Source organism: Coturnix japonica, chromosome 9 (assembly GCF_001577835.2).
Source record: "Coturnix japonica isolate 7356 chromosome 9, Coturnix japonica 2.1, whole genome shotgun sequence".
NCBI lineage: Eukaryota > Metazoa > Chordata > Aves > Galliformes > Phasianidae > Coturnix > Coturnix japonica.
Window position 1 is genome coordinate 13,426,971 of NC_029524.1, and position 16,841 is coordinate 13,443,811.

A 16,841-nucleotide genomic window follows, 5' to 3' on the forward strand; every position below is an offset into this window, starting at 1 on the left:
TCCCCTGGCAGGAACAAATGACACATCAGCCCAAGGCGATGGGCTCACAGAGCTGGAGAGCCAAAGAGGAAAGTGAGGGGCATTTGGCTGAGCTCCCCCAACCCCCCCCCCCGAGGGTGGCTGTCACCCCGTATCCCCCCACCCCACAGCCCCTCTGCTGCCCCCTCATCCATGCAGACCCCCAGGAGGGGCATGGGATGGCTGCTGCACTCCGCAGGGGGATCCTGGAGGGGGATTAAGTCCCAAAAGCAGAAATGAATGCGAAAAGCACTTCCCCGCCCCCCCCGCATCCAGGCTTCAATCAGAATGAAACTCTCAGACCCCCGTTTGCCAGGAGAGGGGGACACTGCTCTGCATGGCGGTGACACGGGGACACGTGGGAACAGGCTCACAGGTGGATGCTGTGGCTCAGACCTGGTCCCGCTCCCTGTCCCTGCCCTCCCGCTGGGGGTCGGGATGCTGCCCTCACCCTGGGGCAGTCACAGCTGCTTCGTCTGCAGGGTACGGTCAGTGTCACCCTGCCCTGCAAGGACAGTCCCCGTGCGATGTGGCTGTGAGCGCTCCCACCTGCTGCCGGGGCTGCAATGGAGGATGAGCTTTGGATGCTGGTGGCAGCTCAGGGCACGCAGCCGAGGGCAGGACTTAGGATTTGTGGTACCACCGTTGCTGCCATGCATGGCACCAGAGCCGCACCAACCCCATCCCTGGCGCCCTGAAGTGCAGGGATGCTCTTAGTGGTGCAGTGCCCCCAAATCCTATCCACGGCACCATGGAAAAGCTCCAGGCTCTCCCCAGGCTGGTGCTTTCCCTGTTCTCTGGGACTCCCCGGGGCTCTGCTCTGCCTCCAGCAGGATCCGAGCTCTTTGGGGGGCTGTGGTTTCCCCCCCTGCAGCTGCACTGCTGGGCACGGGCCGCCTCGCAGGGAACCATCCCTTCAGTTCCATGCGGCCGGGAGCTGGAAGGAGAAGGTCTCGGTGGTTTTTCCATTGTGCCTGCCAGGTGGAGACAACTTGGGCTTTTTGGAGCGCAAAGTTGCACTCGGGCACTCGGCTGCATGCAGGCAGATAAAGGCGATGGAGGCAGCATTACAGCCGGCCCCCCATGCCAGGTGACCACACGCACAGGCGTGGGGCACAGAGTTCCCTTCTGTATTTTGTGGGGCTCAGCCCCATGGGGAAGGATCCCCCCGTGGGATGAGGGGTTGCAGCCCTATGTCTGAGCATCCTGCACATGGCACAGCACAGCTGGATCTCACCACCGTGCTCTGCTGGGTTCCCGTGAGCATGTTTGCTTTGTCCCAACGCTTGCAGCCTCAGTTTTGGGGGCTGTGCTTTTAAAATCCAATTAGTGCTGTTATTCAAATCACCCTGCCCTTAACCGAAACCAGACCACATCCACCCGCACTGCTTCACAGCAGCAAAAAGCTCTCGGGTGGGGGGATGGAGGGGGAAGAAGGGATGGAGAAGGGGTTAAAAGCAACAAAATCTTTTTGCTTCGTGGGATGGGGAAGCCTTTAACCCTTGGATGTACTGTACCACCCTGTGGCTGAGATTTGGCAGAATTCAGGGCATGGGTGGATGATCTCACCCCCAAAGCATAGGGGGCAGGTGGACGTGTCACCCTGTCACCATGCGTGGCAACAGCACGGCTGTTCCTGCAGTGATGCTGCCTGATCACGTGGGTGATTCCCAGGGGTCCCGTGTCCTGTAAGACCCTCTGGATGTCAGCAGAACTAGGGAGGAATGTGCCCAGGTTTTGGGCACATCCTGCATCTCAGTGCTGATTTGGGGCTCACTGTCCCAGTTTGAGTTTCTGTGGCTGCCATGGTCCAACGAGCAGCTCCCACTGGAGGTAAGCACTGCTGCAGCATGAGGACGATGCTGTGCTCCTTGCATGAGAAATGTGTGTCCACAGTCACCCTCTGGCAGTCCCAAATTCCATTGCCTGGGAGCGAGCCGCGGGCTGGCGTCTGCCAAGAGATCTCTATGGGGGCTTTGAGGTGACACAACAGCAAGTTTCATCAATTCACCTTGTTTTACAAGATTTCGGCTCTGGCCCTAGAGCAGAACAGGCAGCCCCGGTGACACAAAGTGCAACCGACCCGTCTGGCTCCACGCGACATGCCCCGGGGGAGGCTGCATGGCCACATCTGGGGGAAACACCACCCCAAGGTGCTGAGAGACCCCCATCATCTCAGGACTGTGGGCACCTCCTCACCCACTGGCTTGGGTTCTTTGTGCCTGAAGTGCTGATGGCAGCCCTCATCCTGTTTGAACATCCCCGGTGTTTATTTTGGATGGTTCTGCTGAATGAGGTATTACAGGAAACGTTAAGTGGTTTTACATTTCCCCTGTCTCCTTTGGGTCTAGGAGAGGGCTTCGGTCCAGGACACACGCGTGTCCAACAGCCTACAGTCCCCATCTGGGATTGGGGTGAGGATCTGCTCTGATGGATGGGATGGGATGGGATGGGATGGGAACACACTGCCTGCAAGCAAAGGATCCAAGGGAGCATCCCAGTCCCCTCCCCAGAACCCTGAGCAGCAAAGGACAAAAGAAAACCCCAGGCAGAGAATATTGGTTCTTTGCTGGTGTTGGAGGCAGAGCCCAACACCATTTGGGATTTGCTGTGTCAAGGTACCTGGGATGCTCCAGCATCCTCCAGACTTCCTGGGCGTTTCTTTCCCAAGGGGATGGCTGTGCTCCAGGGCTGGAGTGGGAACTTCTCAGACTTCTGTTTAATATCTATATAAAAATTACAAGTTGGGCAATTAGGATGTGCTGAGAGCACACACCGTGAGTCTCCTAATGTGTCAGCTGCAGAGGATGTGAATTGCGTTGCCTCCAGCTGCCAGCACTAATCATAGGAGCAGGTTGTTGGGATTTTCCAACCTACATCCCATGTTATTCTTTGTCTTCCCTTTCCCAGATGCTGCTTTGGATAAAAAGAAAGGGGGAGGGAGGGAGGGGCATCTGGGAATATTTTGCCTGCAATAAAGCCCCAACATCAGCTCCATACTGATGGTTTTGGTGCTGAGCATTGCTTTGAGAAGAGCTCTTGGCTAAAGGATGGTGGCTTGGAATGGCCAGTACTGGGTTGTTGCTACCACACTTGTTCCAGAGAGTAGGAATGAGGCCACAGGGAACTGAGACTTATACAGAGACCATCCAAAGACCACGGTGGGGATAGACACCCAGCCTGGTCCCAGTGTCCCCTTGGTGCCACCCCATATCCCCGAGGGCATGTCTATGCCATGTCCTGGTCTGTTGTGGATTGGACGCCTCCTGGCGCAGATGAAGCCCTGAAGCTCCAGCTGCTCTGAGATGATTTCTGAGGAACTGCTGGGAAATCCCATTTGGCATCAGCCCATGGGGCAAAACCATGGACACACCATGGGCTGAGGTGGACGTGAGGGATGCGTGGAGCAGAATCCCTGCTGCTCTCAGGGCTGCAGAGGTCAGAACCCTGGGAATGGCTCCTCCTGGGGCCGTGGTCTTACTGGAGCCAAAATTGGGCTTTCTGTCCTTATTTTGGCACAGGGCCTGGACGACTCCCATGGGGGCGGCTGGGGGCAGGAGCCAGTCCAGAGCTGTGGACGTGCGGGGCTTCACAGCCCCGACCTCCTGCAGCCAGGCAGAACAACAATGCAGGCTTGCACGGACATAATGGCCAGGGCTCGCTTGAGATACAAAGGCACAGGGCTTTCACATGAGGTAATACTGATAAGTTACGCTCTCATTCACCACTCTGTCTGCCAGCCGGCAGTAGATCTGCTGTTCCCTGCTTGCCTTCGCCGGGACGTGCCCGGCCGCCGTGCCCCGCTGCTGCCTGGTGGGAACGGGGCCGTGTCCTGCCCGCACCCCAGCACACCAGAACCCTGCGATTTATCACTTAGAATTTCTCTGAGCATCCCTATGAGGCTTCATCCTGCCTCTGGAATGGGTTCAGCCAGCAGCAAGCCAGGAGGATGCTGAGGATGGAATTGGAAGGCATCCAGGAGGCAAAGCTTGAGGATCCCAACACGCGGCTCTGGCTCTCCTCGATGTCCCCTTCAGCTCCTTCTCAGCTCTTGCCCTCTGTGGTCTGGGCATCCCTGGACAAACAGCCACAGCAGACCCCTCCCCAGCCTGGGGGGAGCTGAAGATGTTCATGCAGATGTTGCTTTGTCTGAAGGAGATGGGAACCCACCAGCCTTGATCTTTGGTGATGCGTTTCCCAAGCAAAGGGCTGGGAGAAGACTGGAGAAGCTGAAAGACAGGTGGGGCAAGACCACAATGGTTGTGACACAGTGAGTTGAGTGTCTATTGAGGAGAGAGATGGCTTTTAGCTTATTTCTGGCTGCACTTCTGCCTGCCTCTCCCTGAGCCTCCCCAGCTCGTGCCCTCAGGCATAGTGCCCACTATGCCCACTGTAGCAATGGCAAATGATTGTAGAGTCAGAGAATCGTTATGGCTGGAAAAGACCTCTAAGATCACCTAGTCCAAGCAATGATGAGGCTGTGGCCAAACTCTTCAGGTGCTGCTGCTATTGAGATATTTCCATAGCAGCTCAGAGACCATGAACCCATATCCCTGCTCTGCCCAGGTGGGATCTGGGGGGCAGAACTGCTTGACTTTCACCCAGGGTTCCTTCCATGCGTCACCCCAGGGCAGCCCTGTCTCCATGGCCAGTCACCCCTGATTAACGCTGATGTAAATGAGCACAGGGTGGGCCTTCGCTGGAGAAGCAGAGGAGCCAAAGCCTTTGTAAGGTGATGAGCCACACGGTTTGCTTCTTGGCTGCGCTGCTGCAACACGTTGGTACAGCCACCGGTGAGTGCCCGGGGGGAAGATGGTGAGATAATGGTGCGCTGTGGGAAGGCAAGCCGGGACACCGGGCTGGGCCTGCTGCTACAGGACCCCAGGGAATAGAGAGAAGGGGAAAAATCTGCCCTTTGAGAAGGGCCGGGAGGCAGCACGGCGGGCTGTGAGGTGTGTGCATCTCTGCTTGACAGCTGTAAGGTAGCAGAGGGAGGGGAGTGAGGCCTTTTTCTGCCAAGGGAACACCTGGGGGCATCCCGTGTGAGGATGTGGGTTGCTGATCGCCTCTGTTTTCCTTGCCATGGTCCATTATCTGCTATGGAAGGAGCAGGGTGTGGTGAAGCTGTGGCAGCTGGTGGTGCCACCCTGTGCATCAGGGAGCCGGGCCAAGCTGCCGGCTTAGCTCTGACCCCACAGGGGTGATGAGGAGCCACAGTGTGACTCAGTGGCATGGAAGGGAGCAGCCTGCTCCCACACGACTTCACAGCGAGGGGGGCTGTGGGCTCCCATGTCCCCCTGCCCCATCTAATGGGACGGTGTGGGCCAGCCCTGCACTGCTGGGATGCATGTCAGCTGTGCTGCTAGCAGAGCACACCGATCGCTTTGCTCTGGCATCAGCTGGGAGGAAGAGGGAAAACACTGAAAGGGGCATCCCTGGTGCCAGCGCTGGTTGGGAACAGTGTCCACCCGCTGTCACTGGGGCTGGATGTGACTGTGGCTGGATGTGACTGGGGCTGGATGTCACTGGGGCTGGATGTCATTGGGGCTGGATGTGACTGGGGCTGGATGTCACTGGGGTTGGATGTCACTGGGGCACTGCTGCCTTTATGGTGGCATCCCAGCGCACGGGTAGATGTGACGGTCCCGCTGGAGCCATGTCCCTCCTGCCGCTCTCAGCCCGCACAGCCATATCCCTCCGCTTCTGGGCAGCTCCCTCGGCCAACACAGGGCCCGGAGCCGAAGAGCCCTCCGTCCGCACGGCTGCCATAGCGGTGCCCCCTTCGGCTGCTCCGTCATAACACTCCCCCCAGCCCCTAACGCTCCGCGTAGTGAGGCCTTAAGGACCTTGCCGCGACCCGTAGCCGCTCCGACCCGGAAGCAGACGGCGGGCGTGCGGACATTTAAACGGAGCGGAGCGGCGCGGCCGGTGAGTGCAGGGCCGGGCTGGGCCCGGTGCGGAGCGGGACCGAGCGGGGACAGCGGGGCCGGTCCGCGGCCTGGCAGCGCTCGGGGCCTGCGGGCAGCGCTGTCATCGCCGCGGGTGTCGGTGGCCGAGGCCGCTCGTCGGGGTGCGGGTGCGAGGGGCCCGGTTGGGAACCGGGGTCCGCCGGCAACGGCTGCGGTGCTGCGGGAGCTGCGGGCACGGTGATATCGGCAGGGTAATGTCAGCGGGTGTTTGTTCTGTGTAGATAAAGGTGGCAAACTCCCATCTGCCGGAACTGCTGCCCGGCTTTGTGAGTGTTATCTGCCCCTGTTGAACCGGCAGCTGACGTTCAATGTGAGCTCGGTGCAGACCTCCCCGAGCGAGGGTTTTGTAACAGCCGGTCAGTGTGTGTGTGAAAGGAGCCCGGCTATTGGCCGGCAGCGATGGAAAATGTTAGGAAGGAAGATCTCAAACCACACAAAGAATTTTTCCTATTGATTCAGGGATTTTTAATTTTCGCTCCGCATTGTGCAGCCTGTTCGCATCCGGCATCAATTACTTCAGCAAATCCCGTCGTGGCGTGTGCTGCTTCTCTAGGAGGGTCAGGAGGAGGAGGCAGCGCTGAACTGTGCCCTGCCAGCGGTGCTGGGCTTGGACATGCAGAGCGAGGAAGGCTGAATGGGCAGCGTGTCCTTGTTTGAGCTTAAAGGCCGGTTTTGGCGGAGGAAAGGTGAGATGAGGCCTTGAATTCTCACCGTAACGGCTGGGGTGGAATTGAGCTGTTGAGATGCCTTGGAGGAAAAAGAGAGACCTTTGTAATGGAACCCTGCAGGATGCTGCGGTTGCCCTGGTGAACAGAACCGTCGGGTTTTTCAGTCCCTCTTTGGTGGTAGATACAGCAGAAAGAAATCATCGCTATGTCCTGTCCAAGTCAACAATATACCTTAGTAGTCTAACAGTTTAATACATCATTTTGCTTCAACAACTTGCTCTACAGCAGCTGAGGTAGGATTACAGGCTGATGAAGTCCCGTGTTTGTGCTTGCAAAGGTGGAGAGGTCATACACTCTATGGAGACCAGTGCTGGGTGGGGTGGCAGCTAATGCCTCTCTTTGCTGAGTATTCTGAGCTCTTGCAAGATACTGAGATGTGCAAGGGATGAGGTGTTATAATACTGAGGTGTTTTATGTTGGTCACAGTGGGGGCAACTTTGTGGCTAGAAAGACGGGCTGAAATGGTCAGAGTTGGTATTCAGAGCAACTGTTCTATATAATCCCATAGTCTGTTGCTGTGAAGGTGAGGAAGTGTGCAATATTTGCACTTTACTCCAACCTGTAAGGACTCAGTTGTTTCTGAAGGTTTGAAGTTGGACACAAGACCATCTCTGGGCTGACACATCTGATAGTCTTGTGAGCTACTCCCTTAATTTACCTGGCTGTCAGTAAGGCAGGGAGGGGAGGATTAAAGGTGTCAGTCTTGTAATGGAGGTGTGAGCACTGGGACGGAAGTCCTCACTTCCTGCAGCGTGTGGATTGTGGTCACTCCTTGGTCACCACCAGTGTTTTGGTATAGGGCAGCTGTTACCTACACCGTGAAACCCTGTCCCCCAGTGGAGCAGTTAATGGAAGTGGTATTTGTGTAAAGGTCAGTACGTTTCAGTACGTTTGTGTCTTTAGCGTAGGTAATTATTTGACATTTTGTTTGAAGAAAATGACCCTCTTTTTTCCCCATGTCTATTTATAACTCTTTGAAGTCTGGCCCTGTTACTGCACTATGGATCCACTGGGGCATGTAAGAAGTGCTCCTGCCCAAGGTGCCAAGGAAGGATTAAACAAGCCTGCCGTTCCCCAGAAGAACGCTTACGCTCGGCTTGTGCAAAAGCACCACAGCGGTCGGTTCCGGTCCTACATGAACCGTGTTGCACAGAAGATGCAGCAGGAAGACAGCACGTCCAACGAGCACAGCTCGGACCTGGAGCAGCCCCCGCGGAGAGGGCTGGCGAAGGAAAACCTGGCCAGGAATGGGTTGAACATGCGCAGCTATTCCCCAGTCAGAACATCTCACTTGGATCAGCCTGGAGGATTTGAGAATGATAAACCCCAAAGCCTTTTCAACAGATGTCTTCATAGGAAAAATGTCAGTGTTAACTCGGAAGGAGACTTGGAGATGGAGGAAGACTGCTATGTCCATCAGCACGGAGCTGCGGCTGACCTGTTAAATACGAGTGATGCCATGGGTGGGCGAGTATCAACCGGCCCGAGACACAGCGCAGCTCTGCAGAAGTCTTCTGGTTCTGATGAAAAGGATGAGGATGACATGTGGAGGAGGAAACATAAGAAACGAGGCAGGTGTCCTGCCAACGCAGATATGGCAGCTGGACACTTGTTGACTGAGTACTTTAGTGGGGATGTGCTGGCAGCAAATGCCAGGAGAACCAGTCTCTTGTCTGCAGGTCAAGTTCAAGGTGAGTTCAAAGTAATGAACTGCTTTGTGCCTTTGCCGCAATTACCCTGGAATTGAATGTGATGTTTTAGCCATGAGTGAGTTAACAGGAGTCAGTTCTACTCTGTCCAAGTGAGTCAGTTCCTACTTACCTGTGGGTGGCTTCGTTCTGATTTACAAGTAAGCCATAGGCCATGTGCAAATGGCTTTGCGTGGAGCCAGCTTGGTGCTGGCAGGACCTAGCCCCCTGGCGTCGGTTCTATGAATGTGGCTGTGCTGCTTCCAGCACCAGCTCAGGACTAGGAGAGCCCAGTTCCTGTGATGTGCAGTCCAAATTAATAAGACCGCTGGATGTGAGTTGGCTCAAGGCAGAGACACGGCTCCCTCTGCATCTCCTCTTTGAGCGCTGCTTGGCTTCTGCAGAGCATCCCAGTCCGTCTGATACTCAGCCTAAGATGCGTGCATGGTATCTAATTCCTGATACAGCGTTGGCTGTAGTGAATCTTGCTGTTAGTAACAAAGCAAACATGTCTTGCAGTAGTACAGTGAATGTCTCTTAAATGTGATGGTCAAGGCAAAAAGCCAACTAACTTATGGAGATTAAAAAAAAAGTTATTAAAACACTCCACAGCATTAACAAGCAACCAAAGCCAGGCAGGTTAAATTTCATCTTCCTATGTAATGGGTTAAAACTTCCTCTGAATAGTATTTATGGCAAAATACTTGGATTGCCTGATCTTATGAGCTACTATGGAGGAGCTCATAAATGTCACTGCATTAAATTCTGTGTAATAAGTCTAAAAGAAATGGATTTCTCAGCTGGGTACAAGTGGCCTGAGGTCTGTCACAACTTTTGGGTTGGAAATCAAGTATATGCTTAACTCAGTTGCTTGCAAAACTGTGCCCCATCACTCAATAGCAGCCATGTCCTTTTTGCAGAGCTTGCTTGATTTCCATGGTAAATATTGTGCTAAAGATGGTAAACTTTGATGTGTCCTTGCAAGGATAACATCATAATTAGATGTTAACACAAATAGATAATGTTTGTAGATAACCCTAGTTTGGGGAGTGGGTTTTTTTTTTTGCATGCCTCATTGTAAAACTTCTGTATTTATCATGCTAGACTGTTATGATAAACTTCATTGCCTTTTGCCTTCAGGGGTCTAATAGCTTTTGGAGAGTAGGGAAGAGCAGCCAGTAGATTCCATGCTGATGTTAATTGAGGCTAGTTAGCTTGTTGCTTTACAGAAACTGAATCCGGCACCATGCAGGCTAATCGTGTGGGTATGGCAGGAGGTGTGAGGTGCTGATATGGAGCCATCCGAGCTGATCTGAATCAGGGCTGCCATAGGCCTGGGCTCCTTTCTTTTCCTTCTAACTCACTGCCAGATGCTGAGGCAGTGAGAAGTTCTGCAGGAATGCGTGTTGTAAATCTCACCGACAGCAACGCTTTGTACGTGGACTGTCTGCAGCACCCTGGAGGATCGAGGTAAACCAACGTTTGACACTGAAATTTGGCCTGAACCCATAAATGAGTTTAGCGTGGAAAGTTGTGCATTCGTTTTATTCATGGGGTGAACTTCAGTGGTTTGTTTGGGCATTGTTCCCTCCCTGATTCTTTGGACTTGGTTTGGGATTTGTATCTTTCTGCTGTGGGAGAAGCGCGATGCTGTCAACCTTTCCAACCCCCATGGAAAGTCCATCTGGTATTAGGAAAGCAACATCACCTGTCCAAAGAGGAAGCATGAGAAAGGTGTAAGTGCATTAGGAAGGCTGCGAAGAGATCCCAGGTTTCAAGGAAATACATTTGTAAAAACCATGTTAAATGGGAAGTCTGGAGAACCTGTGGTTGTAGCCTTGAAAGCAATAGGTGCCTGCATGGATTTCAGTCTAACAGGAATAACCCGGCTTTCAAAATCAAGCACCTGCAGTTCCCTCCTGCTTTTTTGGGAGGGAGGTTTACAGACCCTTTGAAAAACTAGTTATTTATTTAGAAACTTAGTACAGAGACCAAGAGTAGAAAATGTTGGCCCTCGTGTTTGACCTCCCAGGTGGAAAACTCACCCTGTGGGGAAGATTATTGGAAAACTATTTTCTTAAGTGACACCCTTCCTTTTCTTCCCTGTGCATAGCTGAGCCTGGTTACACTCCAGAACGCTTGCAGGGATGTGAAAACAGCTTCCTGGGGAGGAAAGAAATAGGAAAAAATAGATGTAATTTGATTCAGCGAAATGTCTTCTGTTTGCTTTGAGTACGTTTTAGCACTCCTGTCTAAGTGAAATGAAGGCTTTGCAATATGCGAGCACTTAGATATAAGATCTCACACATCACAGTACCAGATTAATATTTTCCCACTTCAAAGCTTGCCTTTTTCTCTTGATGCTGATATAAGTCATATTACATTGCGCAGGCAGGTGTCTGGTTTGATCAGTTTAAATCAAGGCTTGTGAGGCTGTGGTGGCAAGAATTGCTTCTGTCATAGCAGTGAGGCATATCATCTCTTCAGTAGTGACATTTCCTCACAGATTGACTCTGCTCAGGCTGTAGCATGTTTGCTGAAAGGCTCTTTGAGCTAATCTCAAAGCCCAGCGCCTCTCTTTATATTGCTTTGTTTCATTGTCCTCGTCTTAACAGCTCTTCAGCTCAGGTTTAGCTGTGAACCTAAAACTGAGAGTGCCAACCTGGAGGGCTGGAAATCCCCTTTGAGGCTCTGTGCAGTGAGGAGCTGGTCCCTGTTCATGTCCTTTTGGTGGTGCAGCAGTTGCTGTAGCCCTGTGGGGATGAGGGGGAAAGCAGAGGGGTTTCTGTGGCTCCAGATGAGCACTGCCAAGCCTTGCAGCTCCCTACCAGCAGTATTGTGCTGTCTGTGGGAAGCAGTGAAGAGCACTGGCTCTTCCAAATGAGCATGTCTTGTTCGGTTCTCCTCTTGCCTTTCCCATCTTACCTGCTGGTAAGACAAGAAGCTAAGACCTGGAGTCTGCATCTGGAGGGCTGCCTTACAGGAGAAGTAGATTATAAATTGCATGTACATGGTGATTACTTTTGTCATTCTGTATTGCACGGTCCCAAGTCTTGGGGCTAGAAATAGGTATGTATCAACTAATTGAGAAACTGATGGTGACAACCTCCTCTGTGGCACCTGTTGTTACAAGGTACTGGTCTGTCAATGCCCTGTCCAGCTGTACTGATATTACCCTGAAAAAGTAATGAGTGATAGGTGGAAAGGCTTCCTTAGGAGCTTTGGTTCTGTGTGAAATGGAGCAACATGTTTAAAACTTGAAAATAGCACTGTCTTGGTGTGAGCTGTAATTAGCAAATGGAACCTGCCATTTAGCAGTAAAGATCCCTTGTCACAGCAGGCTGAAATGTTCTGTTACTCATCAGACTGGTTCCTTCTGCACTGGGTTTGCTGTTTTTTGTCCTTTGGACCTTTCCCCCCTTCTTCACTAGTGCTCAGCTGTGGATTTGGGATCCAGGCTTTGAGGTACAGCATCTGGCACTCTGCTGGTTGGCATCCTCAGGATCAGCACCTACTGCACAGCAAGTGCTGGCATCTTATTTATATATCTTATATAAAAGTGTGTGTGTCCTGTAAGGTTTTACATTCCTTAGAGCTCCCTGAAACCAAAGCATGACTTGAAGCTTTGCAAAATGCATGTGGGCATCTCTGTGCCATGTTTTCTTTTCTGTTCAGAGAGAGAAATTGAGGATCCTATGTGACTGATTTGTTTCTTCCTTGGTTAAGAGAGGTCTCTGCTGTGTCAGGATGCCCCTTATCTGCTTTTCTGCCTGTGGGGCTTTCATTACAGAGTCCTACCTCTGAGCTCTATGTGGCTTTGTAGTTTTTGAGGCTGTACCACCAACTAATCTTGGTTCTTTTGCTGGCTTTTCCACCTCTCTGCTCTCAGCTCCCCGGGGTTGTGCAGAGGCTTAATGTAGGCTGTCACCATCTGGTGCGTCCAAAGCTTTGCAGCTGAGAGCGCTGGGTTTGAACAACCCTCTGTTGTCCCTTGTCTGAAACATGTGACACAGCTGGGAATAGCACATGGCATTTGTTGTGAAGGATCCTCAGGCTTCAGGAAGACAAAGCTGCATACAGACACATTCTGTGGCTTGTTCCTCCTTTCTGTGTGATCTCTGTAAGCATAACTGTTGTAAAGCCTCTTGTTCTGAAGCTTTTTAAACTGTAGTAAAGCAGAAAATCACTCTGAAATGTCATTTTAAATTATTATGTGTATAGATTTGTATCTAAAACAATTTCTCTGCTGTTTTTTTCCCCCTCCCTCAATCTCTGATCCTTTAGGCTCATTGTTTAAAATTTGCTTTTCCTGAACAGAAAGTCTTTCATGAAGCCTCCTGGGTTGTTTTCTGTTGTTTTGATCAAAGACTGTAAAGGTTTTCCCACTTCAATCCAGTGTTAGTTATCAAAATCTGTTTTCAGGCAGGCTACTGAGTGATGTTTTTTATCATAAAAGGCCTTTAAACCCCCTTTTCCCTGAGGACAGAAGTATGGACTCTTCTTGCACCATGTCTGTCACATGCTAGTGGTTGAGTCTTCCTGAATCTGCAGGAAAACTCTGAAACAAATTGCATAAGAGACGGGTCCGAATGTGGGATACAGCTTAATCTTTGGGAACGCCGTCTCCCTATCAGACTATTTCAAAGGATGTCAGAAACTCCACTACATGAGAGTGGGGTGGCTTTATTGATGCTGAAAGTTTGGGTGGAGCAGGATGCTTGTACCCCTTTGAAGGCTGATTACTATGAAATAGGTTCTACTGCAGGGCTGTATCAGTACCTCCTTGGGAAGAACACCACCAGCAGCTTTACCAGGCACTCTCCAGAGGCTCCTCTCACTACGATCTGTGCAGGGTTGTGATGTGGTAGAGCTCTCTTGCCCACCTGCCAGGGTCAGCACGACCCCTGGGCAGAAGCAGCCAACCCCTGGGCAGCAAAATGTCTTGCCTGAAATGGTGTGAGATTTCCACGGTCCTCTGATTTATCTGACATTTATTTGTCCAGTCTGTGATACTTAACCAGCTTGGGCAGCTTCCATGTAGCAGTGCTTCTGGCAAGCAGGCTGGTGTTTAGCATCGTACCTTTAAAAACAATGGTTGTCAGATTGAAGTTACGTTTGTGGCTGCAACCCTGACACTTAAGAGGTTCAGCTTAGGCTAAGGAAATGTCCTGGAATCGTTTTCCTGTGTGTTTGATGGGCAAAGCTGGTCATGAAATTTGAGGTGAAATCCCAGTTTTGGTTTTTTTTTTTTTTTTGCATTTCCATCATATGCTGCAGTAAATGTTGTTTGTTTCTCAGGATGAGCTCTGAAGGAAGAGCCATCGCTATTCCCTTCTTGCAAGGCAAATGTAAGATAAAATTACCTTTAGTGATGAGTCTTTCAGCTCTTGTATGGAGCAATTCAGTGCTTAAGAATGCTGTTATCTCCCTATCTGGCACCAATAAACGTGAGCCAGCGACCAAGTGAAGGCTACAGAACCAGCTCAATAAATGGAGAACGCTGGTTGCTGTGGAAATCTTTTACATGTAGCAAACCTTGCCAAGCTCCATGTGACATTTGCGTGACGTTAATCATTGTAATAAGATATGGGAGAGGAGGGAGAGCTGAATTTACTGTATTGCCCCATCAGAGAAACACTTGAAAAAAATAGAATGCTCCTTTCTTTAATGGTTTAGCAGCGTCATCACAAACATAAATTTCTGCACTGCTTTTGATAGGAAAAAATGCTGCATTCCCAAAGCTTGTGCAACTCTATGTTTTTGGCTAGCATCAGCTGTAGTATGTGAGTTAATATCTGATGCATCTTCTCCTGGGGAGGTGAGATCCTGCCTTGCAGTGGCTGTGGTTTTGCTGTGTGATCTCACAGCCGTGTCTGTGCCTGCCGACAGTTCACCTGCTTTTCTTAGAACTCTGTTATTTCTTTTTCTGCCTCCGTTCTCTGGGATCAGACCTTGATTTGTAGCTCTGGTTGCTGGGCCTGCCGGTGCAATGCCAGCCTGGAGGAACAATAGCGAGTCCAAGAACTGATTTAAATTTTTAATGACTTTTAAACCCATAATGCAACTTGTCATCAATTTATGTGAGCAAGGGCCTGTTGAGCTCCCTCAGTATCTCTTTGCGAAAGGGCTTGATGATAGCTGTGTGGGTATTGATGGTAGCATGTTAGGATAATAAAATCACATTGCGTGTGTAATGGCTTAAAAGCCGCTTAGCTGGACTAATTAAATGCAGCTATAAATTGAGAATGGTTACCAACAGGTGTGGCTGGTTCCTACGGTGTCACGTTCTGCCCTGTTCTGTCAATAGTCAGGAGGAAAACATGCAAGTATGGCTGGAATTTTTGTATTTTGGATGTCTCGGAGACAGCGGGGAGCAGTGAGTAATGGGGGCAGTTACTGGCAGCAGTCTGCATCACTTGGTGGACTGGGAGCAGGCAAAACAAAATCCATTTACTGGGCCTGAATGGAGCAGCGCGGGGAGCCCAGCATGGGAAGCAACGTCGTGGAAAAAAGTTTGGAGTTTTTGATGGATTAATCAGCTGAATATCTCCCTCCTGTGAAATGTGACCCAAAGGGTAATGTATGAGCATGGGAACTGCAAGATGGAGTACGGGCTGCCTGTGTCTTTGGTGCGGCAGCAGCAGCTTCTGGAGTGTCATATCCTGCAGTGATGCCCTCTGTTCGGGGAGGATGATGATGAATTGATGGATGTCCATAGGAGGGCCGCAAGGAAGATTAAAACGCTGGGAGTGTGATTGAATGATGTGAGGAACCCTGCTTTACTTATCAAAGATGCTAGGGGGAAGGGAGCTCTCATAAATTGCCTACATGGGGAACAGATGTTCCATAATAGGCTACTCAGTTGAGCGGATTATGATATAATGCATTTGAGGCTAAACAAATCCAGGCTTGAAATAAAGCGCAATTTAGCAGTGAGGGTAAATGACCGCTGGAACAGTTTTACCAAAGCTTGTGGTATGTGGGCTGTTACTGGCACGTTTAAAGACCTTGGTAACAAATTCCGTACGCACAAAGTATGCTGTGGCTCAATCAGGAGTGAATTTCAGAAAGCCCTTTGTCCTCTGTTCTCCATGAGGTCATCCAGCCCTACACCCCCATCACCTCTGGCCTGTTGCTCGGATAATCTCTGCAATGTCATTTTTGTTCCTCGAGTACCAAGGTAGGACAAACATTGTCAGCTAACTGCAATTCCTCTGCAGACCCTGCTTGCTGCATGCTGGTGCCCAGTGCTCCAACCTCTGCTCCCGGCCCTGTCCCTGGTGCTGGAGGCCACCTCCCACCTCAGGTCCCCCAAAACTATGGAGTGCATGGCCCCCACTCCCTCTTGTGGGGAAATTCAAGCTGCTGAGAGCCCTTGACTGGGGCAGGATGGAAAAGAAAATGTTGGGATCCACTGAGTAAAATAATGTCTTCAGTGACAAAAACAAAAATTGCCAGGGTGCAGATGGAAAATGTCAACACGTTGTCAACTCATCTGTGAGCTGCAGCACACAGATGTATGGGGTAGGTCATGCCTTGGGACTATTTCAGGCTTTCTATAGATAAAAGCTGACAGCAGTAGCATGTTTTCTTTCATTTGTGTGTTTTTAAAGCACTTTTTCCACCACAGCACTAAGGACACGCTGTGTACCTACTGGCTTGAATGGGCAGTGTGGGTAATGGTTCTTCAGCTTGTTGTATTCTGCAGCACAAAGGGTAACCTCAAGATATGTCTGAATCTAAAAGCACTTTCATTTCTTCAGCTGTTAACATCTAGTTTGATAGCACCTCCTGTCAGGTGCCTTTCAAAGCCTCTTGACTTCCTCTGATCTCCCAGCGGCTTGCTTAAATCCCAGAGAAATCAAAGAGAACTTTGGCCGTATAATGTTTTCTAAGTATTTCTCTTGAAGTGTTGAACAAGCCTGTTCACATCAGGGCTGCTGGATAAGAGGTTTGGCGGAAGATAATTTGGGCAAAGGAAAGGATGGAGGTCAGGGAAGCAGCCCTGACCCACATCCTGGGGTAGGAGGGGAGGCCTGGGGGAGCAGAGGAGCGCAGTCATCAGGCGGAGTAGGTGCTTAGGAGGTCATGAGCAGGGTGGAGCAGGTTCACAGAGAGTCCTGAAAACCAGCAGAGCTGCATCCCCTCCCTGACAACGCCGCTGTGCTGCTGCACGCAGCTGGAGCACAGTAACTATTTTGATAAACTTTTAGCCTATTGCTACTAAATGAGTTTCGTCACCAACTCCTAGTTCAGAGCCTGGAATGGTATCTTTGGCGCTTGTGCTCTTATAGTATTCCTACAACACAATCCTTGCTGAGGAATTGAATAAAACTGATTACTGCTTACTGAAGGCAAAGCCTTGTAGACATGAGGATGCATTGGAAGTGTTTTGCAGAGGAAGCATGCTGTTGCAGGTACTTGAACCTGATGTTTGG

At 50.9% G+C, this 16,841-nt stretch overlaps 1 protein-coding gene across 5 annotated transcripts in view; it reads left to right on the forward strand.

Annotated features, from left to right (window-relative positions):
- Positions 1-5,822: 5,822 nt before the first annotated feature.
- DIS3L2 (DIS3 like 3'-5' exoribonuclease 2) overlaps positions 5,823-16,841 on the forward strand; it is a 155,909-nt gene continuing 144,890 nt past the window's right edge. The window contains exons 1-2 of one of the 5 annotated variants that reach the window (XM_015871831.2): positions 5,823-5,946; positions 7,696-8,406. In XM_015871831.2, coding sequence (XP_015727317.1) covers positions 7,716-8,406 — 691 coding nt within the window. In that variant the 5' untranslated portion in view covers positions 5,823-5,946; positions 7,696-7,715. Of the gene's footprint in view, positions 5,947-6,103; positions 6,674-6,711; positions 7,587-7,695; positions 8,407-16,841 lie in introns of those variants that run through there. The other 4 variants (XM_015871830.2, XM_032446521.1, XM_015871834.2 and 1 more) reach the window with 4 other exon arrangements.